Source organism: Varanus komodoensis, unplaced genomic scaffold (genome assembly GCF_004798865.1).
Source record: "Varanus komodoensis strain SLA01 unplaced genomic scaffold, ASM479886v1 scaffold24, whole genome shotgun sequence".
Lineage (NCBI taxonomy): Eukaryota > Metazoa > Chordata > Lepidosauria > Squamata > Varanidae > Varanus > Varanus komodoensis.
The window spans coordinates 13286507-13314385 of NW_025335641.1; the positions used below are offsets into that span (position 1 = coordinate 13286507).

The 27879-nt window shown below is 41.7% G+C and overlaps 1 protein-coding gene across 1 annotated transcript in view; it reads right to left on the reverse strand.

Moving 5' to 3' along the window:
• COL11A1 (collagen type XI alpha 1 chain) overlaps positions 1 to 27879 on the reverse strand; it is a 229207-nt gene that overhangs the window by 28070 nt on the left and 173258 nt on the right. The window contains exons 45-54 of the mRNA XM_044432252.1: positions 23568 to 23621; positions 20541 to 20648; positions 15080 to 15133; positions 14744 to 14797; positions 14597 to 14650; positions 6409 to 6462; positions 5424 to 5531; positions 5173 to 5226; positions 3784 to 3837; positions 2397 to 2450 (exon numbers count right to left, since the gene is read on the reverse strand). Of these exons, the coding sequence (XP_044288187.1) occupies positions 2397 to 2450; positions 3784 to 3837; positions 5173 to 5226; positions 5424 to 5531; positions 6409 to 6462; positions 14597 to 14650; positions 14744 to 14797; positions 15080 to 15133; positions 20541 to 20648; positions 23568 to 23621 (648 nt within the window). The remainder of the gene's footprint in view (positions 1 to 2396; positions 2451 to 3783; positions 3838 to 5172; positions 5227 to 5423; positions 5532 to 6408; positions 6463 to 14596; positions 14651 to 14743; positions 14798 to 15079; positions 15134 to 20540; positions 20649 to 23567; positions 23622 to 27879) is intronic.

The window sequence follows — 27879 nt, forward strand, 5'->3', positions numbered from 1 at the left end:
TCTTTAAGATAGGAAGAGCACAGAAGCAACAGCTGCCTCCAACCTCCCCCCTCCCCCCCTGCAAAGACTTGGAGGGGAGAATTGGATCTTTGAGCCTTTTGTCCCTGTTCACAAAGAGGATACCATAGACTGAGATGATGTCAGGATATTTCTTATCCAAGCAAGGCCTCACTCCTTCCTTTCCTCCCTGTCCTTCAAAATGGCCACACAATCCAAGGACTGGGGCCCATCTTCCAACCCCAGAGCCGTAGGTAGGGTAGAAAGAGCCAGCTGGGTTGGCCACAAAAACGAAGAACTTCTCCAAGGTCAGAATCAGGGCTTTACCTTTTCCAATGGCTGTCTAGATTGTCCAGCTGCCATAGGATTGCACTGCTGCAGATTAGAAGTTGTCCCACCCTGATTAATCAACTCAAGTAATAGTTGATTAATGTTCCGATTCAATACATCAAAGTCTTCTGCCCTACTTTTAATGAATTAGCATACCCTAATGAGCAACCGCCTTATTCTTTCTTTTTTCAAATTAGTGTGGGGGAATGGCAGAGCAGGATGAGCTGAATAATTCATTTGCACGAGGGCCCCTTAAAATTTAAAATTGCCACACACTCATTATATAATGTACTCAGTGCGCATTACTGCAATGCTGATGCTGCTCTTACACAGTGTAATTGCTCATTATCACCAGCTCCGTGATCCATAGCTCAGGTGAGCTAATGAACAAGTTAAGTGGGCCAATGCCATACCAAGGGACTGGTCTGATGCAGTGCTACCCCCAGTTAATGCTCACTTTCCGTAAGTGTAAATGGAAACCACACTTCTTACAAAATATACCCCATGGTATATTTCTGGTAAAATGTTCTGTGTGTGCAAGGTTCATGCAGAAATTACATACAGAAGCATCTCATTAACTGCTTCTCATAGCTGAGTCTTTCACAGTATCATATTTATTTATTCTTATCTCCTCCAGAAGGTGGATGTGGAAGAAATAAAGGTATCCATTTCATCATAAATGTTAAGAAGGTTCATCTCACTGAAGAAAACTGAGGGGCACTTTGCTGTAACTTAATACATTTGCATGAACCTCAAGCTGCCATGATGTAAGTTTGTTAAGTATGAGTTTGTCATAAGAAAAAAGTAGGATATAAATCTAACAAAAAATAAATAATATAGATGGCTGACAGACTGCTTTCCTTGTCCCTAAACATGACTTATTTCTGGTTTGTGTCACTTTCTCACACCTTCAATAATTCCAGTCTGTTCATACATTATTCTATGTTATCTTCTCTTCTTCCCATTCTAAAATACATATTTGAAATGTATATTTTCTCCCAATAGATCATTTACCTTTGCATTTGGTAAGTCTAAACTCCTAAGGACTACTTTTCAATGTTCAAGAAGTGTGAAATCTGATACCTAAGTTCTGTACATTAGTTTGAGGTGCGGATCATGTCATTTCAGATCAAAATGTACAAGGTCATAATTCCTCAAGTGTCCCTACCTCTGTTTGGCCCCTGAGGGGGGTCTGTGTGTGGCAATATGTACAAGCTTGTTGACAGTCAAATAATACCTAACTATCACAGAATCATAGAACAATAGAGATGGAAGGGCCAAAGGGCCATCAAGTCCAACCCCTTGGTCGCTGCAAAACTCCAAGTTTAAACCATCCCTCTCAGATATCTGGCCAGTTGCATCCAGAATGCCTCTAGTGTCATATCTTCCCTCAGTCTTCTCTTCTTGAGACAGAACACACCAAGTTCTTCCAATCTCTCATCACAGTCCCTGGATCATCCCTGTTGCCCTCCTCTGGACCTTTCCATCCTGTCTGCATCTCGCTTAAACTGTGGTGCCCAGAACTGGACACAGTATTCCAGTTCTAACAAGTCCCGAGGAGAGGGAAACTAGTACTTAATGGAATTTGGAAGGGATACTTCTATTAGTGCAGCCTAAAGTAGCATTTCCCCTTTATGTAGCTGCATCACATTGTTGACTCATATTCAACTTTTGTTCTACGACAATTCCAAGATCCTTCTCCCATGCAACATTGTTGAGCCAAGTATTCCCCATCTTGTAATGATGCAAAATAATAAATTCACAACACAGTGACAGATAAATGTAGGGCACAATCCTATACATATTTATTCACAAGTTCCATTGAGTTCAATGAGACCGATGCCCAGGTGAAAGGGTATAGGATTTCAGCCAGATGGTGGAATTTTTAGAATGCGGAAGAAAACTGTCTCCTTCTTTATGAGCACTTGCATCAGTATTGACTGCCAAACAGAATAACAGAGTGTACCTTGTCTTTTTTTTCTACTATTCCGATGGTGACCTTTCTCTCCCCCAAATCCATACAGGGAAGCTAACTGCCAGAAAAAAGTGAAGAAAAAAGCATGACTTACTCTCTTTCCAGGAGGCCCAGGGGGTCCTGCTTCACCTGAAGGACCTGGTGGCCCCTGCAAGAATAAAATACTCATATTAATAATGCAGGGATTCTTCCTCTATCCTCTGGGCAGCAACAACAGCAAATTACAAGAATGATACTTTCAAACATGCTTGATCTGGATTCCTCAGTGGTAAATGCAGTAATGAATTGTGTGAACCAAGACATGTCTTCACCAAGAGAAGAAGAATCCATGAAGAAGCTTTGCAAGGCTTTTATTCTCATGGTCCTGGCTTTTCATTACAGATCCATGTTTCATGGGGACCTGAGTTTATCAGGCAATAAATACAGGATCCATTTCTCTTTTGCAATATTTTCTACAGAAGCATCCCTGAATGCTCCTGTACTGAATTCTACCCTGCTCAGTGCTGCTATATGTTTTATCACCAAGGCAACATGGAGAATACTCCAAATGCATTGATGACTTCATGAGAAGCCAATCCAGACACCGCATGTGGCAAACGGTTTGAAAGTGGGGCACATTCAAAAGAAATGTGTGGATACGGCATGACAGTTCAATTGTTTGATTGAAACAAAACCAACGCTCCCGTTGGACATGCTTAATGTTCTCAATTCCCCCTGACCATGCTCAGATTAGCTCTTTGAATCCTGGCCTTCATCTAAACATGTAAGTCTTTTCCATATCACTTTCTGCTCACAGTCTATTTTAATATATTTCTACAGCCAAGAAGTCAATATTCAGAGCAGTGCAAAGCTTGATAGCATCATTTCAACTGATGGATCCCATCCTTTCCTTTCACATGACCCTTTGTGCCTGGAATTGAACAGAACAGCATAAAGTTGGCTCTGAGTTTCACCTATTTTAGTTGATCTTAAGACAGGCAGTCCTGTGTTAACTAAAACAAGGCTTAATTTGGAAGACACCTATCAAACGTTCTGACTATGGAAAACACTGGGGAAGTCATGGTTGTACTTATTACTTGCCTACTCCAATTTATGCATTTTCTCACTTGTAAGGAAATGCTTTAATCTGAGAAGGATATGCAAAGACTCAAAGTTGAAGGTAGGCATGTACTTTGAATCTGCGTACAGCTCAGAAAACCTACTAGCAATTATTCCAAGCACTGTAGGTACTCATTACTGTACAAAACTTATAGAATACTGGGCTTAGTCCAACTTTCCCTGAGTAGGGTCCCTCCAGAGGTGTTGAATAACTTCCACTGTCTCCAACCAGAATGGCCAAAAGACATACTGGCAGAGAGTGATGGGAGCTGTAGTCTAAAACACCTGGAGGGCATCTGATTGGGAAGGCTGCCATAGACATCCATTGAGACCCTGAAGGCTTTGCAATCCAAATCCAATATATTATCATAGTCTTTACTCACAGGTTGGCCTGGGTCACCATCTTCACCCTTATCTCCTGAAACTCCATCTGTCCCCTAGGTGAGCGAAAATACAAAAGTAGGAAGAAACAGACAACATTCACATCACTTACTATGCCTGAACTGAAGCTATAAGCCCCTTAAGAACTACAATAGACAGCTAATATGCATCTAAATAGCTTAGAGTGACTTGCACATACTTTCCAGTCAGCCTCTCATTTAAGGAGCTCACATGGCCAGCTCTGATAAGCTTCTGCACTGGGAGTGCATCATTTGTCCCACTGTGCTGCTTGGGCAAGCCTAATTCTAAGTCAGTACCAGCAACACACGATAACCCAGTGTGGTGCATGAGTTATGAGCGTCGGCCTAGGGCCAGCAAGACCATGGCTCCAATCCCCACTCAGCTACCAAGACTCCTTGGAGTCACTGGTCCAGTTGCTATCTCTTAGCTATGTGGTATTAGTTCTATAACACTAGCTTTAGTGTTGATGAATAAACAGATGGAGAGGACGAAATGAAAGCTAATTTCCAGTTTCAGCAGAAGGTGTTCGGCTGCTTGTTAACTGCACAACTGGAGTGTTTGCAAGGCACTGCAAACTTAAAAAAAAAATCAGAAAGCAAAAAGAGGGCAAAACCTATTAGAGGCTGAAAGACCTCTTGGGAAGCTCAGGCCTGCTTCTGTTTCTGTATATCACAGTTCCAGCCATCTGATCCAATAGATGGTAACTGGGAAGTTTCATAACTGGGCAATTGTCTGGTAACCGGGAAGACTTGGCTGCACACCATGTATGCTAGCTGCACTCCTTAAAGGAAGGGTGGGATACAAATACAAGCAGTGTAATGTTAGAGCTGCATATTGCAGCTCTTCTTCCGTGGGAAAAACACTGGCAAGAATACTACACCTAGGTGGAGGGGATTATTTGGCTGGTTGGTTTTTGCCCAACCCACAGTGTTGCAGCTGATTTCTTACTCATGATTGTTTATAGGCTCATTAGAAAATGTTGTGATCCTCTAGTGTCTCTTCATTCTTTTTCAGAACAGTTTCCCACTTTTTTTTAAAGAGCAGAGAAGCTGAACTATTAAATTACAATGGGAAACATGGCTTTCTTTCTCCTGGTATATTAGTGGTATTCTGCCATTGCATAGCTCTACCTATAAGTTGTGCAGAAGAAAAACCAGAAAAGAAGTCCTTTTATTTTACAGTGTTTGCACAGAACTTATAGACTGTGCAATGAAACAGTCATACAGTGATTAAGCGCCTCATGTGAAAAGGCTCCCAAAAAGCTCCAGAAGGCCTCCAGCAGGCCATGTCCCGCATCTGCTGAAGCCAGTGAGAATCTCACTTCACAATGAAAAGAAATGGACCTCTGGTTTGCGTTGTGGGATACTTACAGCAGGGCCAGGTTCACCAGGGGGACCAGGGTCACCAGGGAAGCCAACAGGGCCCTACATAAACAGAACAAGGAGAAGCTACAGTAAGTCCTAAGTAACATGGAAGAATACAGTTCTGACTAACACATACAGAGAGATTGTGAAAATAAGTATAAGGTTTAAGTCTCTAGGAAATGCTGAGAAGAATAAACTTGGGAAACAGGCATCTTGAACCAATAGCCTTTAGAAAGACAATGAGCAGGTCAACTTACTGGATTCCCCTTAGGTCCATCATCACCTGGAGGTCCTTTAATACCCGGAGGTCCAGCTGCCCCTGGTGGTCCAGCCTCACCTTTTTCACCTCTTTCCCCTTTTGGACCCTGTCTCATAGTGAGGAAGAAAGAGAAGCATCTGTTAAAGAGCTCTGAAAAGAGCACAGTCACTTTTTGTTGGAGAAATTATGACAAAGCTATATGGAAAACCGATATGTCTGTAGAGCACTAGGAAGTTTCTTGTCTGCACCCAGATTCAGAAATTAGCTGCTATTGCCTAGTTTCTGACATACTTTTTAACAGCAAGAAGTTAGGGGAGAACAGTGAAAAATGTGGAAAACACCTTATGATGAAGGATGAAACCATTTCCACTGAAGTAAAGTGGAAGAATCTGGATGCCGGCATTCAAGATCTGTTGTAGCTCTATGAAGACTCTAATGCAGTCATGGGAATATTGGTGGGATTCAAGCCCAGAACTGAAGGGCAGAGGAAGAAATGCTTCTTGAGCATGTCCAAGTTCTTGCAGGAAAAGGGCATGGGCAAGCAAAAGCAAGACTAGGGCACAAGATCAACCTCATTCCAGCTCTCCAAGTCAACAGGCATGAAGATCCAGTCAACCAGAGAATTGGACAGAAAGGCCAGGTGTCAAATATAGGAATTCCTGTATGTGGGATGGACAGCTAATGGGATAAATGAAACCTACACACATAACCAACAGTCCCAACCTTCCCCTCACCATCTGAACAGCTGTGTCTTTCATAAATCCAGCCTAATAATCTATCAGGTTATTAGGTCTAATAGCCAATCAGGCTGCATTTCATCACTAACAAGTTGTGGGGATGACAGTGCTAACATTAACAAGGATCCACTCTTGCTACCTTTTCTATTTACTGTCTGGAGACAAAGGACACCTCCTAAAAGTTATGCAACTAAGAGCTTCCTGTATAACCACTTTGCAAATACTTTTAAAAAGAGCAATACTTACACCTGTGCCAGCTTCTCCAGGAGGTCCAGGGTTACCAGCTTCTCCAGGTTCACCCTATGAGAATCCAGGATGAAATTAATGCCTTATTATACATGGATGTCTTGTTGGAGAAAGAGTCACAGTACATCACTATCTGTAGTCTTATCAAACAGTTTTTTTTCTGGTCTGAATTAAATCCCCCAAAATTAGAAAATGCTAATGGAAAGCAACTTCAAAGTGATTTAATTTAACTGAAAATGATTGAGTTATTCAAACTGTGGAAAGAATAATAAACAAACATAGTGACAAAAAATGAAATAATACGCTAGCAAATAATAAATTCTTCACTGCAGGTCTCAAAAGCAAATACATTGCTATTTATTGATGATGAGAGCTCTTTAGTAAACCAGATGGCTTGCAAGACATACATTAAAAAACATATCTGAGCAAAGGCAGTGTTTGCACAGTATTAAAGAAATGGTTACGTTAATTTACTCTTCTCTTGAGCCCAGACGGAGAACCACACAACACTTAAACATATCATTCCAATTATGAGGAGTGATAGATGAGCTCCCCTTTGCTTGGCTTGGAAATGGTTTGGCATTTGTGCCTTTCTTGGCAAGCTTTTGGAGGAAAGAACTCTGTATTCTGAGCTTTCCCCCCCTTACTTATAATGTGCATTCTGCAGATGATATGCACATTATCCCACCGTCCCCTGGGAGTTGTAGACTGATTTGGTTCTACCTGCACCACTCAGGTTGGGATGAATTCAGATGCTGCAAGGCATGGCTCAGACATTCCTCCAGGTTATTTGTTCATGCTGCTCTGTGCAGTTTGCAAATTACAAGGTCTCCCAGCAGTCGATGAAAGTTTAGGAACATAGAAAGCTGCCTTCTAGCAGATCATACTATGTGTTCATCTAGCTATGAGAGTACTTCTGGGACTGGCCTAGTCTGGAGCAGCTGCCTGAGCTCTGTTAGATCCAGCTAAGCAGAGGATAACAATTTACTTTAGAGGAGAGATAGCTGCTCCAGGGGATGGAATGCAGCACAGGGATTTTCCCCAGTTCCCACAGTGCATGGATTTGAGGAAGGACCATATCAGAGCCAGTAACAGATGTCAGGGAGAGAATGGAAAAGGTTGGTGGCAGAAAGGAGCGAGGAGGGAGGTAATGAGCTGTGGAAGAGACAGATGAATTGAGAGAGTGTGGAAGTAATACAAGAGAGGATGTAAGCAGTGACAGGAGAACATGACAGGAGGGGGAAGGCAGTGGGGAGCAGTGGGGGAGGGGGCAAGTGACCAATGCAGGGAAGTGGCAGGGGCCATTGGTGGCTACGTGCTCAACGAGGCCTCGGCAGGTGGTCTGTCGCTGAACTATGGTTAGGAATAGATGAATCGGTGTTCAATTCTGCCAAGTTCTCATTATTTTTCCACATGGCTGCCACTTCTGCATCAGTTTGTGCTTTAGTTTTCAAGTCCAAACGAAAAATGTGTATGCATTTTTATGATTTATGTTTACCTAAATGGATGCACTTTCATATTCAGCGGTAGATTTGAACAGAGGGTGTAAAATATAAAATTGTATCTGATTTAGGTTGCATGGAAGGCATTTCACGTGCCTGTGATGGGTCTAGTGGGGATTTTCAAAAAGCAACTCAGGATTCTACCACAGGCTTCATGCCTCTGCATGCCTATAAATCCCCTTCTTTTAATCTTATCCTGCTTGGTATGGTTCCCTGTCAGTCTCATAAGGAAAAGCAAGCCAGCAAACATTATATGGAGCATCAAAGCGAAGCCAGCTCCTAAGGAAACACATCCACTCTATAAAATGTCCATGAGTACTGGACTTCATGGCCTTTATAAAATAGGACTCCAAACAGTTTCTATGTGGCAATCAAGCAGCAGTGAAATGTGTTTGGTATCACTCAATATATTATTATTTTCATGTGCACTCTTAAGAGACACTGAACCAGACAAAGTTGCAAGATATTCAGAAGCCTGGTTTACATTTTGTGTACTCAGTGCAACATGCTGCTTGGTCAGGGTAGACCTACACAGTAATCGGGAGAGTGAATTGCCACGGAAGCAGCATCCACGTAGAGCTCTAGCCAAGCTTTTTCTCAAGTGGGCACTAGAGATTCTGTGGTATCGAATGGCAGTGCAAATGGGCAGAGTCTCATTTCATCTTCTGACACTACTTGCAAGTAAGGATCAGCTATGCCTCTAAGACTGGAATTATTCTGTGGATTCTGGGCTTTTCTACAGGGTGCATGTATTATGCTTCTAACTTCTGTATCTGCTTTTGGTTTCATCACAGAACTGAGATCTGTGCACTACCCGAAGAGCTAGTCTTTTCCTGCTTTTCTTCAATGCAGCCTGTAGGTGGAACTGTGCTATTGTGGGATAGCACAAATACACTAGGGGGATACAGCACCATTTCCCCCCCCTGCAATTCAACAGCTGGTTTCTTCCCTTCCCAAAGAACTGGGGAAGTGCTCCGAAAAAACAGAAGGGAAAGCGGAGGATCTTGAAGTCATGTAAGTGAGTATGAGTAAGGACTCAGAAACACCTAATGCACGCCTCAGGGAGAATAACCAGCGGTGACTGGGTCAAGGTTTTCAATGTGGATCCATCCAGATCACAGAACTTCAGGTGCTAAGCAAATGTCCTGAGGCATTGTGAAGGGTGGGATATAAAACCATTAAATAAATGCATAAATAATACCAACATATAAAGCTACCTTATTCAGAGTCAGGCCTTTGGCACATGAACTCAGCCATGGAGCCAACTGGGTGACTTTGGGCCAGTCACAGACTCTCAGCCCAACCTACCTCACAGGGTTGTTGTTCTGGGGATAAGATGGAGGAGGAGATGTAAGCTGCCTTGAGCCCTTTGTAGGAAAAAGGCAGAATATAAATTGAAAAATAAATAAATAAATAAATAAACCCTGGTATTGTCCATTTCAATTAGCAGTGACTCTCCAGCTGCCAGGTGGAAGGCTTTTTAATCCCTGTTACTGAAAGATAATTTTTAGCTGAAGATGCCAGGGACTGAATCTAAAGTCTTCTATCGGAAAAGCACACGCTTTGCTAATGAATGATGGGCCCTGCCCTTAAAGCGCCCTCTAAAATTTCCTTTTAGAAATGGGCCCCACAAACCCTAGGCTTCATAAAGTTAGACTTAAGCCAGAGTACCACCAGTTTAGCCATTCCTGTATGTCATGTATGGCTACCATTCCTTTTCCCTGTTCCTTCCCCACTCCAGTACAATATGTAGCCAGGAGCTTTTTCTGCTAATTCTTCCTTTCTCCCTGGTCCCACGCCCCCATTGCTTAATTCCAAATGCTGCTCTAAAAGGGTCCACTTTGGGGAGAAGTTGGGTTTTAAGCGGTGTGTGCTTGGATGTAATAGAGACTCTTTAGAGTTCTTGCTATTCTGAAGAGGCCAGAGGCATTAATCATTCAGCATTACACAGTGCGATTTTACAGCAGTTGCCTTTGATCGCTTTGGTCTATACAACTGCATGCATGGCAGAGGGAAACAACTGGGTAGTTAAAAATACATGCATTAACTAGAGCAAAACATAACAAAAAATGTTTGGCCTTAGCTCATACATAAAAAAGGACTTCAAACACTCATTTCAATGACTGAATATCTCCTTCTCATGCAGCCACACAGTTGCTAATGTGATCCAATGTTGCTTGTGAAGTCAATGGTGGAGGAAGCAAGAATGCCAAAACATTCCTTCACTCCTTCCAATGGACTGAGAATGGTGTTATCTAGGATGATGAACATGGTCTGAAGAAGAATGTTACTTTGAGGCAAAACAAACTTCTACAAAATCAGTGGAAAGAGATGGGATGAGATGGAGAATGTGATCTTATTGTGAAAGATACCATACTGTTCCTAGGAGGCTGGAAAATTTTCTGAACTCTGAATTCTGTAGAAGTTCAGACAGAAAAATTACTAGGATTGTTGCAAAATCCTATGCTAGGCCAATTGCACAACCGTTTTAATGAAAGGTTCCTTTTTTATTCGTTTGTAGTGCTGGGTAAGCTCTACTTTCCCTCCTCCAGTTTTTCTCACAATTAATTTGGGTTTCTAGATATCCACAGAAAATGCTTGTGAAAATGTGGGTTCAAAGTATTTTTTAAGAAAGGCCTGCCAGATAGTTTGGCTGCAAGGTTTAGCATTCTTATGCGTAGCACCATGATGTTTAATTAACCCACAATGAATTTCTCTTCAAAGGAGGGGGGAAAAATCTAAGCCTCTTCCAGTAAACCAAGGTGAAGTTTCATTTGTAGTGCTTGCCACATTTCTCAGCTGACCAGTGATTTATTAAATAAGTACCCTGTTTGCCCGAAAATAAGACCTAACCAGAATATAAGCCCTAGCATGATTTTTCAGGATGCTCATAATATAAGCCCTACACCAAAAATAAGCCCCAGTTAAGATTGTCAGCCAGAAGGTCGCATTTAGTACATCCGTTGCAACACAATTCGGGGTTTGGAGAGTTATGACGATGTTCCAGAAGAAGACAACATGACGGTATTTGAATAGATTTTTGTACATGAATAAATGTAGATTGTTGTACATGAAAAATAAGACATCACCTAAAAATAAACCCTATTGCATCTTTTTGCAGCAAAAATTAATATAAGACCCGGTCTTATTTTTGGGGAAACACAGGGAGAAAAAGGATGAAACATCGAGGCTGATTCTATTAAGAGGATAGTTTGGATAAACTGATAAGGAGTATGATTTCTTTTGACTACTAGAGGGAAGCTTTTGCTTGAAGAAAACCTGTAGGGGAAGGGCAATAGGGATGAAGAACCAACATTAAGTGTAGGATGTCAACAGAAGTGAATCAAAGCATTAAAATGCTGAAAGAGGAAAGGAAAGCCCTGATATGGTAAGGTGAATTGCAGGTTATTTACTTAATTGCTTATTTAAAGAAAGAGGACGGAAAAGAGAAATGTCCAAAATAAGCAGCTGCATATTCTTTTGATCAAGGAAGAAAACCACCTGGGGCTCTAAGACCCAGAATGCCTCCGTCCTGGGAATGATTAACAAGCAGTCCAGGACAAATCCAGATGATGTCGACTGACCTGTGACTTCAGTCAGTGTTTCTGAATGCAGAGCTACGAGTATGACAGATCTGCAGCTGGAGGGATAAGAGATGTGTAATGTACCAAAGAAGGATATGGGAAGGACTCATCGTCCTTAAAGGTAAAATAATTGAGATAGGGCTTCAGCTGTGAGGAGGGAAAGGGAAAGTTCAAGAGGGCCTTGGCTCCTTAGCAAAGTGCTAAATCATGGAAACAAAGGTAGATGGAAGGCCCTTTAGAATATCTTGTTTTCTTGTACATTGGCATTCCTATGCAATGCAAACACTACAGTTAAAAGTATTTCTGCTTATGAATGGTTATTGGGAATGAAAGGGACAGTTGTTCTTGGTGTACTCTTCAGATGGGGAGCAGAAGGCTTGGGGAATGAGGGCCCCATATGTAGAGATGCTGGTGAAGAGCTTGACTCAAGGCTGTTGTCCCCAGGTGTTCAGACAGACCCTCAGAACAGCCAAGAGCTGGGAGGGGGCAAGACACAGGAGCCTCAGGAGCTTGCTACAATCCTTGATCCCATGACAAGGCATCAGGAGAGATGGGCTATCCAAACAGAGGAGCTTGTCTGTCTCCGGAAGGGCACTCCTTGAGGGGTGGGTTCCAGGATTTCTCAAAATGGGGGTTTTCAGAAATAGTTCCCAGTTTGGGTTCAACGAACCACTTTGTATATGATCAGAGTCTCTTTCTTCACTGGCTATAGTTTGCTGGATGTACATTTGGAATAAACAGCTTTTGCAAAGAATGGTCTGCTGCTTTGAAAGAGTACAAAAGAAGGAAACATAGCTCCCAACAGTGAGGGATAAGTAGCGATTCCTGCAGAAGCATGTCATGCTAATTTTAGTAATTTATGTTTTTATTCAATCATTTTCAACAGAATCAATTATTCCTGACCAGGATATGTCTTTCTCCCAGCCTCTTTCAATTCCATAATTACTATTTACATAATAATTTGGGACCATATGTCAATATAGAGCCAGTCTACTCAAATAATACATATACACACAGGGGGGATTTTGAACTTATATTTGGTTTGAAATTAACTTGAAAGGTATCATTCCAATTTGCTAATCCCCATGACTTTGCAATTTTAAAATTCAGAAAAACAGAAAATCACTCTGTTTTTCTGACAGCATTCACTTCCATAAAGAATTCTTTAGGACATTACTGTAATAGGAAGAGTAGAATTCAGAGGGGGAAAGTGAGATTCAAACTTAATCCAAGGCATTTGCATTTTGTCAAAAGTGTTAGAGATGCTGAATCTGACCATTTCGAATATGCTGATTTAGATACAATTTGCAATGGTGCATTTTGAGTGGCTGGTTCTCAGGTTTAATTTTGCCTTATCAGTGCCTCCAAAAGGCAATGTCCCCACCCACTTTTTTTTCATCAGCATGCATTTCTGTGACCCAGATGGTGATTTGAAATGCTTACCATCTATTCATTGCAATCTAAAGTCCTTGGATAAGCAAACATCTACCAGTGAGAACTGAGTGAAGAAAGGTTTTGAAAGGTCCATTGACTTTGGGAGAGCTGAACTCTGTAAAAACCCAACTTGCTGAGGGCGTAATAGTATTTTAACACAGTCTGCTTCTGCTCGATTTCTCCCACCAATGACAAGAAAAGGTAAATCTAATACATGTGTTAATCCAGAGCTTAGTACACTGCCTGTAGGTTTAAGAAACACAGACTAGTACACGTACAGTGTTTCCTCTTCCCAAAAGTCTTGTTTTTTATATTTGCTCAGTACGCTAAAATTGTGTATAACTGTGATTCTATTAAACTGAAAAAACCAACAAAATAAATTATAATACATAAATGTGTCTTTTCTTAGATATAATTGGATAAAAACCATCTTCCTTGACAGCTAATCATCTTAATCTGGTAGAGGGAATAGTAAAATATACCAAATAAGAAGATCAGTGTAGGAAGAGTCAACATTTTGGTGAAATATTCACTGAGCTTTTAAGCCAGTGACTACTATAAATCGAATGCAGTATCATAAATCGACCAAAACTCTGAGAGAGGAGCTCATATTCTTGACAAAGACTCTCCTTAGAGCATAATTCCAGCAACTATTACTATTGCAGTGTCAGCCTCACAGTAACACTGGGAGTGAATTCTTATGCTATTTTGTATAAAAATAACAACAGCCAAGAGTTTTGTAGCACCTGAAAGACTAACAAATTTATTATGGCATAAACATCTGATGAAGGGAACACTCGTCTAGCAAAGCTTATACCATAATACTTTTGTTACATTGCAAACTTATGCTTTGGCTTGTACCTCACACTCAGGTAAATGCTTATAGCAACTTTCCCCAACCTGGTACCCTCCACATCTGTTGGACTACAGCTCCCATCACCCTTAACCAGGGGTATGTAATTTAACTCATCTGGAGAGCCAGGTTAGGGAATATGGAGCATAACACCATACTCCACTCTTTAAGATGCTATACATTTTGCGGCTATTTTGCTTTAACAGGCTAATATTGCTACCTATCTGGACCATATTCTGTAATACAGTAAATTTGTGTTTTAATGGTGAGATGTTCTTGTCTAAGAGTGAGAAACAGGTGAGGAGGATTCTGAAGGCTGGTATAAAGATAGAGGGCAACTCTGGACAATGAATGTATGCTCTGTCTCTTAGCATCTTACTGGACTACTTATATGTCAGCTTTTTGAACTGCTTGGTCTTCAGCAGTGTTGTAGGATAAAGCTTGGTGTTTATCCTACATCTGCAAATGAAATGATGCAGTTCAAGAAAGAGGGCTATGTGAACAGTATGCTATTCATCCAATTGAAAGCAACATGCAAAATAAAACTATTGCATAGTCTGTTCTGACTCTAGATATGAAATGTTGGGAGAAAGCTTGGGTTTCAGAAGTCGTGCTTTCACTTTGGATTCTAAGCCTTCAACAGACTCTGCTATTTATTTCCAAAATGTTTGCTCCAACCATGAAAGATAGTTACATATATACATACATACATATATCTCCCCATGGCATACCATAAAGCACAACGAAATTAAAACCATTTGCATATATTGGAACTTCAGCATCCCAGGAACAGTATTTCTTGCTTGCTTGCTTACCTTCTCACCAACACCTCCAACAGAACCAACTGAACCTGGGGGACCTTGAGGACCCTAAGAGGAGAAGAATGTTTATGTTAACCCACATGTTACTTATTTCGATGATGATGATGAATGCAAGAACTATTAGAAGAACATATTTCTTACATCAGCTCCATTGGGACCCTGCGGGCCTCTTGGACCAGGGGGACCAGGGGGACCCTGTATGAGAGAAATATAAATATATCATTAAATGAATCAGGGTTGCAGCCATGAATGTTAGCACAAGTCCATCTGGATTCTGGTTTTCAGAGCTAGCTAAGTGCTTCCAATATATGGCAAAGGGACCCACAAATTTAATGGATGCGCAAATACCTGCATTGAATCTTGTAGTGCCTAGATGGCAACATGGGCCTGTTCATTAACTAAAAATATGCTTCCCATTTTTGTACAATATTTTAATTGTGCGAGTAAAATATTGGGGGTGGCAGGAATGGGACTTACCATTGGACCAACATCACCATTTTCACCCTTTTCACCAGGAGGGCCAGGAAGACCCTAGTGACAAAAACAAGGACCATTACAGATATATAAAATTAATTATTTCCACTTAATAGATACCCTAAACTAGAATTTCTGATAAGAACATCTTTGAATTAAGTTTTAAATGTATCTTCATCAAAATAAAGTTTACATTGCCATTCTGCTCTCTAGTTCATGTATAAAACCTCATTTAATGAGACTCATAGTAGTTCATATCCATCCATCCATCCCTTCACTGAATATGTATAGCTGCTTCATAACACAAGTTCTCTGGGTGACACAGAAAACAAGTATCTGGTCAACTTCAGCCCTGTCCATTTAGAGCCCCACATGGATGCCAGCTGCATACAGCATGGAGTCAAAACAGACATGTTACACAAGTTTCTTAAAAGACCACTTTTAAACTGGCCACTTTAATATAAAGTAATAGTAGAAGGGGAAAAATTCATGCTGTTGCTAGCTGAAACACGGAGCAAGGTGAGGAGATCTCCAGAATCAGAGGGGCTCATGCTTTCCCTTGTGCTCTCTGGAAACCATTCTATTATCCAATACGCATAAATGAGACAAGCTCACTTTTGCTATTGTACCACTTGTCCATTTCATCTCAAGCATTTGGAGGTTTAATGGGCTATGCTACTTTAAAGAAAAAAGTAATAAATGCATTGTGAGATATACCCATTGATTACAAAAGATGTAGACTGGCAGAGTCAATGCATTCTTGTCTTATTATGAGTTTCTAAATAGGATGTAATGGCAGGCGTTCTCTATTATTTAGAAATGCACCAAATGGGTGTTTATCACTGAATGCACAGCACTAAGTCCTAGCATTCATATAGGACTTAAGAACTTCATATTAAGAACTTCATATTCCACCTTCTTGAACACTCTGTAATTTGGGAGAAACTGTCTGCCTTTTCCACTGAATACACATTTTATTATGTGAATTTATTCTTACAGTCTTTCTGCTGTCACATAATAACACCTATCTACAGGGCTATTTTTGAAAGTGAACTTGCAAGAAGCACTGTGTTGCACCTTGGAAACATTTCAAAATATCTGTTTATGCAAAAGTTTAATCTCAAGTGGCTGGCCCCTCCTGGCAGAAATGCAGCTTTGTTTCAGCCAGGAGATTACCCCAGGCCCCAGCGAAACCCCTATTTTCCTCCCCTGAAGTAAAATTCTGGGGTAGGCCCTGGACTGGGCAGTATGCCTGGATGTGAAACAGAGAGGAGTGTACTTCATTTCAAAGTACTGGCTTGTGCAAAGGAGAGAAGAAGGAAACCTCAATTGGGCTTACATTACAGTGATTCCTCCAAGTGTATAAAACGGGATGCACAGAGAGGCAAGAACATGTTCTAAATTATAAATTAAACTTTTCAATGACTTGTGGTAAAATTAGCACATACAGAAATTATTCTAAGTGGAGCATACAACACACACAAATTCACAGTCCTTGATGTTTTGCACAGACTTGTTAAAAGGGTCTAAAAAAGGAATGATAGGGAAGCATGTAAAATGTAGAATCCAGCTCTGGGTAAACTGCCTCTTCAGGCTGCAAACTATTAAACTAAGTGAGCGTTTTGCCACTCACTTCAATGAGAGCACCTTCTCATCTTTAGAAGAAGCAAAAATGCATGCCATTATGTTGTACTGTTCTAAAGGAAAATTTTATACCAATTTGTACATTCAATAACCAATATGCTCAGCTGTTGACATCTTCCACTTTAAAAAACTGTGCTCCACATCACAACTACTATGATACAGCTGACTGCAATCTCACATGGTACTTTAAAAGTGGGTAATATGCAGTCCGACCCACTGGCTGGTTAAACTGGGAACTATGTATTTGCACTGATTTGAGTTGCACAGAAGTCAGTGGCACTACAAATGACTTAAAAGGTAGTGCTTTGATTTAACATGGTTACAGGACTGTTAGTTAATTAATTTTGGAAGAACTTAGATACATCCATTTCATGACCTCCATTGGCATAACTCTAGTATTTCATTATCTAATAAATGTATTGATATACTGACCATGACCTAGCAAGGCAGACTTGGGGGAAGGCTTTAAAATCACTTCTGCATGAAAAACCATCCCAACCCAACCCACCCTGTGTATTTGTAGATCTCAGTCTACCTGAACCAGAAACAGAAGCCCATATCCAAGGATGCTGTAAGCATTCTAGAAGGGATGCTCACAGAAATGTGCATCTCTGTTTGAATACTTGTGAACAGGATTGGGATGAACCTAGTACTGCTCATGGTCAGAAACAAAGTTTATTTGTTAACCATGGGCAAGTTGCGATCCTCTCAGCCTATCTTATTCCTGATGGCTGTGGGAGGGAAATGGAGACATGGAACTATCCATGCTGCCTTGAATTTCTTGAGGGAAGCACAGAACATAAATCTAATGAATAAGTAAATAAATGATCTTATGTGATTGAATGTCCCATTGCAGTGTCTGGGGCTCAAATGTTTAGCTGGACTGCATGCATGGATGGGATTCGAACTGCACAAAAATATAGACAAAAAATATCTATAGAACTGTTGTAATGGGTTAGGCCAGCTGCAACCTAAATGTCTTAGAAGAATAATTGCCTACAAATCACTTGTTTGTAGGTGTGACTGTAGAAAAGGTAAAGACCTCTTGTTGTGGATGTAAGTTCCTCATCAATTACGATTTGCCATCATGACAGATAGTAGCATCCTACCAGGCACTTTGTTATTAAGATTTATTGAGCCATAAACTAGCCTTTAGGCCCTTCAGTTCTTTGGAAAGTTACATACAGGTTGAACTTTAAAATTTGTAAAAGGTACCATTAATGACGATACTTAAATATGCATATTTAAGGTTAAGCATGTTGAAGTTTACCAAATCACTATCTTCAAATAAGATCCTGCAAATGATTATATTAAAATATGTTTACTCCTGAAACCAAAGGGAACCTTGCCAGTTTTGCTTTCAATTGAACTAAGAGTCCCATCCTGTCCCATCCCTTTGCACTGAAATGCCTCCTTTTGCCTCTTTCCAAGGTCAGTCTTGCAAAGATAGTTCTGTCCACACCAGCTGCAAGGGGGCAGGTTGCAGTTCTCCAACCCCCACTTCTGAGGGCAGAGTACTGTCTCTGAACTTGTAAAGGGTTTTCCAAGCACTCCTGTGGTCCATGGATGTTTCCCAGGGATCACCGGATTGCTCTCTTAAAACAGAATAAGTAGCATCCTTCCATTTAAACATGCAAAGAATTGTACTCTAGGCTATGTATAAGTGATGCATTTTTGTTATATTGTGTACAATCTTGGGTTCCTTTGGAAGGAAGAGTGATATATAAATGATACATAAATGGATTTTTTTAAAACTCAGCTGTTAAAGGGCATTTTTACCATATTTACTTGTTTCATATCTGAATGGCAAAACTGAGACACTATAATTTCAATACATCCTGTAAGATCTGATTATCACGAAACCCCATTAACAAAATGGGATAAGCACTTGGAGGGTTTTCCTTGCTACTATGTTAGTGCCTTAAAAAGTGCCTCCATTGCTCAGCAGTCCCTTATTACATCAGCTTCTCTGCCATCCTGGTGCCCAGAAGTAGCTCTCTTGAAGGAAAATGGAACTCAAGGAAGCATAATTCAACTAGAGCGTGTTGTTCATTTGTTCAAGTCTTAAACTAATGAGTGGTTACCCTTATGTAGCATTCCACTAAATTAAAATATACAAAGGTGAAGTATATTGCTCCTTTCAATGCAGACTGTATTTAAACTTCACTGACATTTCTAAACACCTAGAGAGAGCAATATTCATCAGTCACCGTACAATGCTAGTACACAGCAGTGTTGAACTACATTCAGATGATCACTTTTTTAAAGTGAGCCTCTTGACTTATAAATGAAGGGAAGGAAAATGTGTTTGATTTTCTGTCCAGAAACATGTTTAAGCTGATTCATAAACTGAAAACTGTTTCCAAACATTGCACAAAACCCCAACCTCAAATGTGGCAGCCTGTAACATACGTTGGTCATGCACACTATACAGCGGACTGGCTGATGGATCCTGCCTTTTAGAGTTCAGCTTTGCAGGTGCTGTAGTGCCCTAGAGAGACGGCTGCATCAGAAGGCGACCTAGCTCAGTGGCAGAGCATTTGCTTTGCATGCAAAAGGCCCAGTGTCACCAGTGTTGCTGGGAAAGATTCCCGCCTAAAACACTGGAAGGGCCAGGCTGGGTCAGAAATGCTGGGCTAGATGGAGGAAGGCTCTGACTCGCTATACAGCCTATGAGCTGATGCTCACCAGGTGCACAGCGCCACAAGATTAGATGTATTTGCTCCAACAGGACAGAAGGAGAGGGGCCAGATGTCCCACAAGCAGGGCATGGAAGAATCCGCTCCACTCCACTTTTCATACCTAGCAACTGATATCTGGAGTCAACTGCTCTTGAACATTTAGAACTGCTCTTGAACACGTCAGCTCTTGACAGATTTATCCTCCATGGATCTGCCCAGTACTTTGAAACACAGGAAGCTTCCTTGCCTTGGTCCAGTTAGAGAAGTATTATTTCTCCTGGCTCTTCAGCATTTCAGACATAGGCTTTTCGCAGCCTTATGTAGGGATGCCAGGGACTGAACCAAGTTCCACAGGCACACAAATCATGTGCTGTACCAGTGATTTCCCTTTACATGCTGCACTCAATTTACTCTTTAAAATGTTCTCCTGCTTACTGACTATCACCTCGTCTTGATGCAGTGGATTCCATAATCTGATCAAGAGTTGTATGAAAGCACTTACTTGCTTGAATGGACCCTGAATCTAGTATAGATCAATTTCACTAGGAGCTCCTGCATTTTAGTGTTGTAACAGAGGGAAGAAATGGTTGAATACGTGTTGAGTTGAAATCTCATTAACTGCATATTCTTGGTGAAACATTCCAATTGTATTCAGACAACACCATAACTTAACAAACCATGGTTTGCCAAGCACAAACAAGCTGGAATTCACAACCAAAATAAACCATAGATCCCAATAAACAACCATGGGTTGTTTGTAGCTACCAAGTTATGGCTTGTTAGTATGGCTGTGTTCAGACAGTACAATATACCCACATTTCAACAACAACCCATGGTTCAGTGGCAACCACACGCAATCCATGCTTAGTCTTTGAATGTGGTTAATCATGTGTGAATGCAACCAATGAACTAACTAAATAACCACATACTAGCCAGTATTTCTAAACTTTATCCTTTCATGTACAGTGCTAATATTAATCCTTATTGGGTTGTTTATATTAATTACTGAGATGAAATTGGTATATTGATGATGATGGCACACTTTTAGCTGAAAATACTGATCATTTGTAACGAGGAAAGTAGAGAAGAGGACATTCTCTTTGCTTTGTGAGAGAGTGAAAGATAATGAGAAAATATACCTGAAGACCAATGGGTCCTGGAGGACCAGGGAAGCCTCGTGGACCTTCATCACCCTTCTGTCCAAACATCCCTTGCTGCCCTCTTGGTCCAGGCTCACCATCACCCCCCTAGAGGATTAAAACACAAACATTTTAAATAAATTTATCATCAGATTTTATTACTTTTATTATTTATTTATTGGTGCAGATCAAACCCCCCCCCCTTCTGCTAAAGCCAAATATGTTCTGATCCTAAATTAAGTGGTGCTGAAATTAATTAAGTGCTGTTGGGAGAAGATTCTGCATGATAAAAAGAGAGGTACATTGTGTGAACATACTCTGACTCATTCATTCAACAATTACAGTGAACTGAGACTTATGTTCTCCAGACACAATTAAAATAAGTGGCCCAGGCATAATAAAGTTACCAAATTAGATTTTGTTATGTACTTTATTGATTATGCAGCTACTGTGCTAGGAGTTGGCAGAAGCTGGTTAATTCTAATTTAGGAATATTTATGTTAAGAGAACATAAGCTTTCTAACTTTTAAACTGTGTTAGTCTGTAGAAGGATCTGGCCCAAGAAAGTGGCTGGGTGGGGTGCAGACATCCAGCACATATTTTGATGGCAATTTTGTAGGCCACATAAAAATCCCATTGACTTCAGTTGCATTTAAGCAGCCAAACAGTGTGGAAGATTGCAACCTTTATTCCATCCTTGCAAATAAGTCCATAAAAGTTACTAGCTTGCGAAACAGACATTTTTAAAGAGGTCATAAAATGGTGTGGGTGTTTGGTTGCTTGCCACAGCAACATCATAGATAGTATTCAACAGGGCCCATTCCACACAACAGTATCACAGCTGATGCATTGTCAAGGAAGGGGACAATACTGTTTCGGTTTCAGAGCAGGGAAAATACATGAATTCCACAGTACTGCACCATCTTTCAATACTCCCCAGAAAAGTGGTACATTTTATTGCTCAGAAAATGACCTGAAAGGAGAATCAATTAAGGTGCGATCCTATGTCTTTTAGACAAAAAGAGTCCTCCAACCATGTTGTCCAAGAAAAGCTGAGACTTACAGGGCTTTTCCTGTCTAAACATCCATCAGATTGGACTTTAGTTTGTTATACCTGCACTATATTAAAAAAAAAAAACACCCATCAAAACCCTATTTTGTGGGTTCATTGATCAGGTCTTCCAAGTAATCCAAAGGAAAGGTTGGGGGACCCCTTTCATGCTAAAACTAGCTTACTCACTTAGTGTACTAACTGTAGCCATTTCTTTGCCATCAACCCTTTATTTAACTATGCAAAAAATTAAAAAGTTCACTGATGCTAATCCTAAACTAGAAGAAACCCATTTTAAATGTTGCCAATAGCCGTTCAACTAACAAACATCAGCAACAATTATCAGCAAACCTGGAACTGATTTTAATATGCATGTTCATTAACTGATGAAGGCAACATCAGGTGATTTGTGAACAAGCCATTACATACTTAATACCCTGGGAAGAACTTTTCAAATTAGGCAATGAGCGATTTTGCATCGCTCAGCAACCACTGATGTTGATAAGCTATGGTGGTTTATCAGGCCATGAAACATTTGATGGGTCTGTCAGGGTGGCTTAAGTTTGGCTTATAGCCCTAGTTGTGGGGTTTGTTTGTCATCCAAACCCAGACTGTCATTTCTTGCTGTCAACACAACATGGTAACACAAGCCATCATTTATCAACACAAACTACTGAAGGAACCATTCGGGAAGAGGGTCAAAACCCTCTTAAACTCTTTTCAGGGGGATAGCAAGGAGGTTGCCCACTCTGGGTGTGAAAATGGGGATTTAAGCAATTTACGACCCCTTCTCCGCACAATCCTCTTATTTTCCTTTGCCACCTGCCTTCATCCACATAGAGGAGTAATTCAGGAAAAGCTAATACTTCTCACCTCCACACCTTTTAAAAGGGAAACCAAGTTTGACAGGTGGCTGTCCAAGTTCAGGATCCCTTTAAGAGGGGCTTGAGTGGGACAGGGGTAGATTGGACTGGGTATGTTTCATTTCAAAACCCCTCAGCAAGAGATCCTTCCCCTGCAGTTTGTTTTTCCTTGGATAGGTTGCTCTGAGCAGGGAGAAATGGATTCCAGCCTTCAACTGGGGCAATATCCAGATGGAGTGTGCTGTACTTTTGCAGTGGGGCTCCCCATGGACAATGTTCCAGGCAAGGGCAGAAATCTATCCCTTGCGTTTATGGAAATGGTCACATTTAGAGAAATTGGATCATCTAAAAACATTTTGCACATTTTTCTGTGCAATAATGATTAAGATTGTGCTGGCACCTTGTGGGGACTAGTTATGGTTGCCAAATTGGGAATTGTGAAAGGTGACTTAACAGCTGCCTTTCCTGATCTCCCACCCTACCACCCTAAAAAAAATAAAAAAATAAGGGACAACAGCTGTGGTGAGTCTGAAAGTGCTTGTGTCAGGGAGCAGTGAAGGGGAAAGGCTGTTCTCTCCAGAAGTGCCCCATGGAATACCTACAGAAGGATCAAGCGGGAGGGACAAGTCTGCAACCAACATCGGGCACGTCATTCGGCCTTGGAAGATGCACCCTCACTATGTGGCTATGTTGGCCGCCATGCGATCCGAACAGGGCCAATGCCATCATTTTTCAATGTGGCCAATTCAGACATTCAACTGTGAATCGTTGAGTGATGGTAAACCGAACAACTTTCTGTGAATATTAACCATGCTTCCACATGCGTTCATTAACATCTCTTGGAAGTAACATTGTCCAGGGCGTTATCCCCATATTTTGATGCTGTGTATGCCTTTGAATTTTCACACTTGTGGAAGACTGAAACTGCAAGCCACTGACCTAAGACAGAAGCCTGTAGTAAACATGGGAATGTACTGAGACAGATGCCTTGCGGATGTGCTTTAAGATCTTCTCCATGTTAGGCTACATAAATTATGTCTGAAGTTTTGGTATAACTAATGAGACTTCAGGAGAAAGTACTCATTTGTTATGCATAACGAGCAAGATACTCACAGCTATACCAGGAGCGCCAACGGGACCTTGAAGACCTGGTGGTCCAGGAGGACCCTGAAAGAAAAGGGAAAGACGGCAATGCTAGCATCTCAAGTCAGATGAGCAGTGGATCCGCAGGAGGGCATTTTGCATTATTCAAGCCTAATAAGCTTCTTCACATTTCTTTGGAGAGATGGTGTTGTTACTCCAAGGTCTTTTACATTCAAGGCAGTGAAGCATTATTTGTTCATATCCCAAAGTCTTAGACTTGCTTGTCTACAATACATATAAAACTGACATTTATCCATGGTAATTAAGCTTGCAGTATTTCACAATGTTTAAAAGTGGATTTCGATTCAAATATGACTCATGGTGTCTCCTGGCTTTTCCAAAGCTAAAAATACATCAGACCTTTTTGAGAGGTATAAAGAGGAAAAAATAAAATTTGATTTTATCCAAAATTAACACTGCTTATTAAAATCATACAGAAGAATCCAACGAGGCACTTATGACCCTGTCTATTCCCTTATGTCCCAAAGAATTGTTGCACAAGTGTTGGGTGATGATTTTGTTCTGCAAGTGGGATCCATGACTTGGTGCTACTGTTTGTTGGAGGAGAAATAGGTGTTTCTCAATTGAACACACTGGCAGAGTTCTGTTACATGAACTCCATTGATCTGTCTTTTTCCAAAAATGCATCATTCTGCTCATTTTCAGTTGTCCCTGAAGTGCTACATCTTTGATCTGCAAGTGGTGGGTGCTACTTTTGGATGGGAATTGGCAGGGTTGAAGATCCTTGTTGGATTTGGCCCATACTTCCCCACTGGAACTCTAAACAAGCCTTATCGTTAGACAAAATTTCCCATGCAAACTTCCATTTTATTTACCCATTTATCTACAAACTTTTTTAAATCTTGAATTTTTAAAAGAAGTTCCCCAGAGCAAGCCCTCCTCTCAGGGTTACACTCTAAAAGCATGGGGAAAAAAGAAAAAGGGAACAGGGATGGGGAAGGAGAAAGGAAAAACCAAGCTGAGGCACTGGTTCTGAAGTTAAAACAGGATTATAACAGCCAACTGCCTGAAAAAATGTCAGAAAGGAAGTGTCACAAATAGACAGTGAAAAGAACCAATGGAATCTTCTCCTTCTCCCTAAATCCTCTCCCTCCTGCAGCCTGATGGAATGGCACTTAGTGACAGCTGAGGAAAAATCAAAGATAGTAGGGCACAGTCCAGTGATGTATAGCAGAAAACAGTTCCCAGTACTCTCAAGCTAGCATTGCCCACTTGGGCAAGCTGGGAGTTATAGGATATTTTCTATCCAGACATGTATAGGATTGCTCTCTTACACCTTTAACCAAGTTGATGTAGTTGCCTTTCTTACCATCTCTCCCTCTGCTGCAGACTGATGGAATGGTGTGTGTGATAGAAAAATGAGTGATTACACTGCACAGTGATTTATTTGTTTGTTTGTTTGTATGCCGTCCTTTGCAAGAGCATCAGGACGGCTTACACAAATAAAATACCAATACATAAAAGTATAACAAAAATAAATTAACGACCCACTCTGGCTGCAATTAAAATATGGTAATAAAATTCAATATTAAAACTTGTTAAAATATTGATTAACTAAAAAGCTCTTAACCTGGCACCGAAAAACAAATAACGACGGCACCAGGCGGACCTCTCTGGGGAGCGCATTCCATAGATGGGGTGCCACTGCAGAGAAAGCCCTCCTCCGGGTACTCTGTCTCCTAATATCTTTCACAGAGGGTTCCCAGAAGAGGGCTTCTGCTGCTGATCTCAGGGGGCGGGAGAGCAAAAAGGGAGGAAGGCGTTCCTTTAGGTATCCTGGTCCCAAGCCGTTTAGGGCTTTATAGGTAATAACCAGCACCTTGAATTGAGCCTGGACTTCGATGGGAAACCAGTGGAGCTGATAGAAGACTGGGGTTACATGAGAATAATGCCCAGTCCCCGACAGAATCCTGGAAGCTCTGTTTTGCTCCATCTGAAGTATCCGGACTGTCTCCAAGGGCAGCCCCATGTAAAGCACATTACAGAAGTCCAACCGGGAAGTAACCAATGCATGTGTTACTGTTGCTAGGCAATCTTCCTCCAGGTAGGGACACAGCTGATGGATTAGCCGAAGCTGAAGGAAAGTGCTCCTCGCCACCGCCGTCACTTGGGCTTCCAAGGACAGCTCCGGGTCGAGGAGCACTCCCAAGCTGTGAACACTGCCCTTAAGAGGGAGTGCAACCCTGTCCAGGTCAAGGCCCAAGTCACCTACCTAGGAGCTCGAATCACCCACCAACAGAACCTCCATCTTATCTGGATTGATTTCAGTTTATTGGGCCTCATCCAGACCATTACCTCAGCCAGGCACCGGTTCAGTACAGCCACTGTTCAGTACTGCCTCCTTTAAAGGAGCAGGCACCCAGCTGTCCCTCAGAGAGGCGTTAATAACCCCCAGGATCCAGGAACCAATCCCGTGTTTGGCTTTGGTCAGCAGCAACGAAGGGCAAGGATCGAGTAAGCAGGTGGTAGGACGTACTTGTCCAAGCACCTTGTCCACACCATCATGCTGCATTAACTGAAATTCATTCGTTAATACCTGACCAGAAGGGGTCATTGGTGTCTCCCCTAAGGGATCTGAATCACTTGTGGAGTCCAGTTCATGATGAATCTGAGCGATTTTCTCCTTGAAGTGCTGGGCAAAGTCGTCACAACGGACCATTGATGGTGGTACAGGACCTTTCTTAGGGCCAGGGCATATCAACCCATGTACACTCGAAAAAGCTCTGCTGGACAGCACTGTGAGGAAGCAATGGAAGCGGAGAAGAATTTCTTCTTCGCTGCCCTCACCGCCACAACATAGGCTCAATAATGAGCACATAAGCATGTTCGGTCAGATTCATCCCGTGATTTCCTCCACCTACACTCTAGTCGTCTCCCAACCCGCTTCATCGCCCGTAATTCAGATGTATACCATGGGGATGGACGGGCTCTGTGTGACAGGAGAGGACACTTAGGGACGATGGTGTCAATTGCTCTGGCCATTTCCCCATTCCACAGTTCAACCAGAGCATCAACAGGAGCACCAGCTTTATCAACTGGAAAATCCCCCAGAGCCTTCAGGAATCCATCCGAATCCATCCGGCTCTGAGGGTGGACCATCACAACAGGATCCACACCCTTACAGAGGGAAAGGCCAGCTCTGAGCTCAAATATCATGAGGAAGTAATCTGACCATGACAAGGGAGTCAGACACAAATTCCTCACCCTCAAATCACCCTCTTCCTGCCCCGTTGAGAAAACCAGGTCCAGCGTGTGACCACGTTCACGGGTTGGGCCTATGACATGCTGAGACAGCCCCATGGCTGTCATGGAGGCCATGAAGTCCTGAGCTGCCCCGGTCAGAACAGTCTCAGCATGAAGATTGAAGTCCCCCAGGACCAACATCCTGGGGCTCTTCAACACCAGGTCCAAGACAATCCCCATCAGCTCAGGCAGGAAGTCTGATGGGCAGAAGGGTGCATGGTACACCAGCAGAATCCCCAATCTGTCTTGATCGCCCAGCACCAGGAATAAGCACTATAGACCTGGTCTCGAGAGAACAGGAAGCCCTGTGAGAGAAATAGAAGCTCGGTAAATTAAAGTGACCCCCCTTCCCCTCCCCTCCAGATGTGACTGGTGCTGAACTAGATACCCGGGCAGGCACAGCTGAGAGAGGGCTACACCCCCCACTCCTGCCCAGATCTCTTGTAATGCAAGCCTGATCTATTGACCTGATCTATTCAAAAAGGTGGTCCAGGAGGTACTTTACATGAAGACCGTTTAATTTTTCCTAGCAAAGTGCATTTCCAATACAGCTATTTTTGAGCCATGCTGGGATGTGTACAGAACACTGGTTTTAAAATGATGCTCAGCAGCCTGAGCGCATATGTGTGTGTGATGGTCAGAGTGCTGGACTGGGGACCTGGGAGGTTTGGGTTCTAGTCCACCCTTGGTCATGAAGCTCACTGAATGACTTTGGGCCAGTCACTCACCCTAACCTACTGCCCAGAGTTGCTGTGAGGATAAATATGGAGTGGAATGGAACCAATTAAGTCCTCATGGGTTCATTGCAAGAGGAAATAAGTGGGATTTAAATCAGATAAAATGAAATTAAAACTTAAATTTAGCACAAGAGTCTAGGAGAGAAAGCTGACATGAGTGTCTCTATGAAGAGATGCCTGAACAAATTAGAATAACAACATTATTGTGAAAGACATGCAAACACAACCGTGTATCAACAACAGGGATGTGTCATGTCTCCCAAATGTGACGACTGTCAACA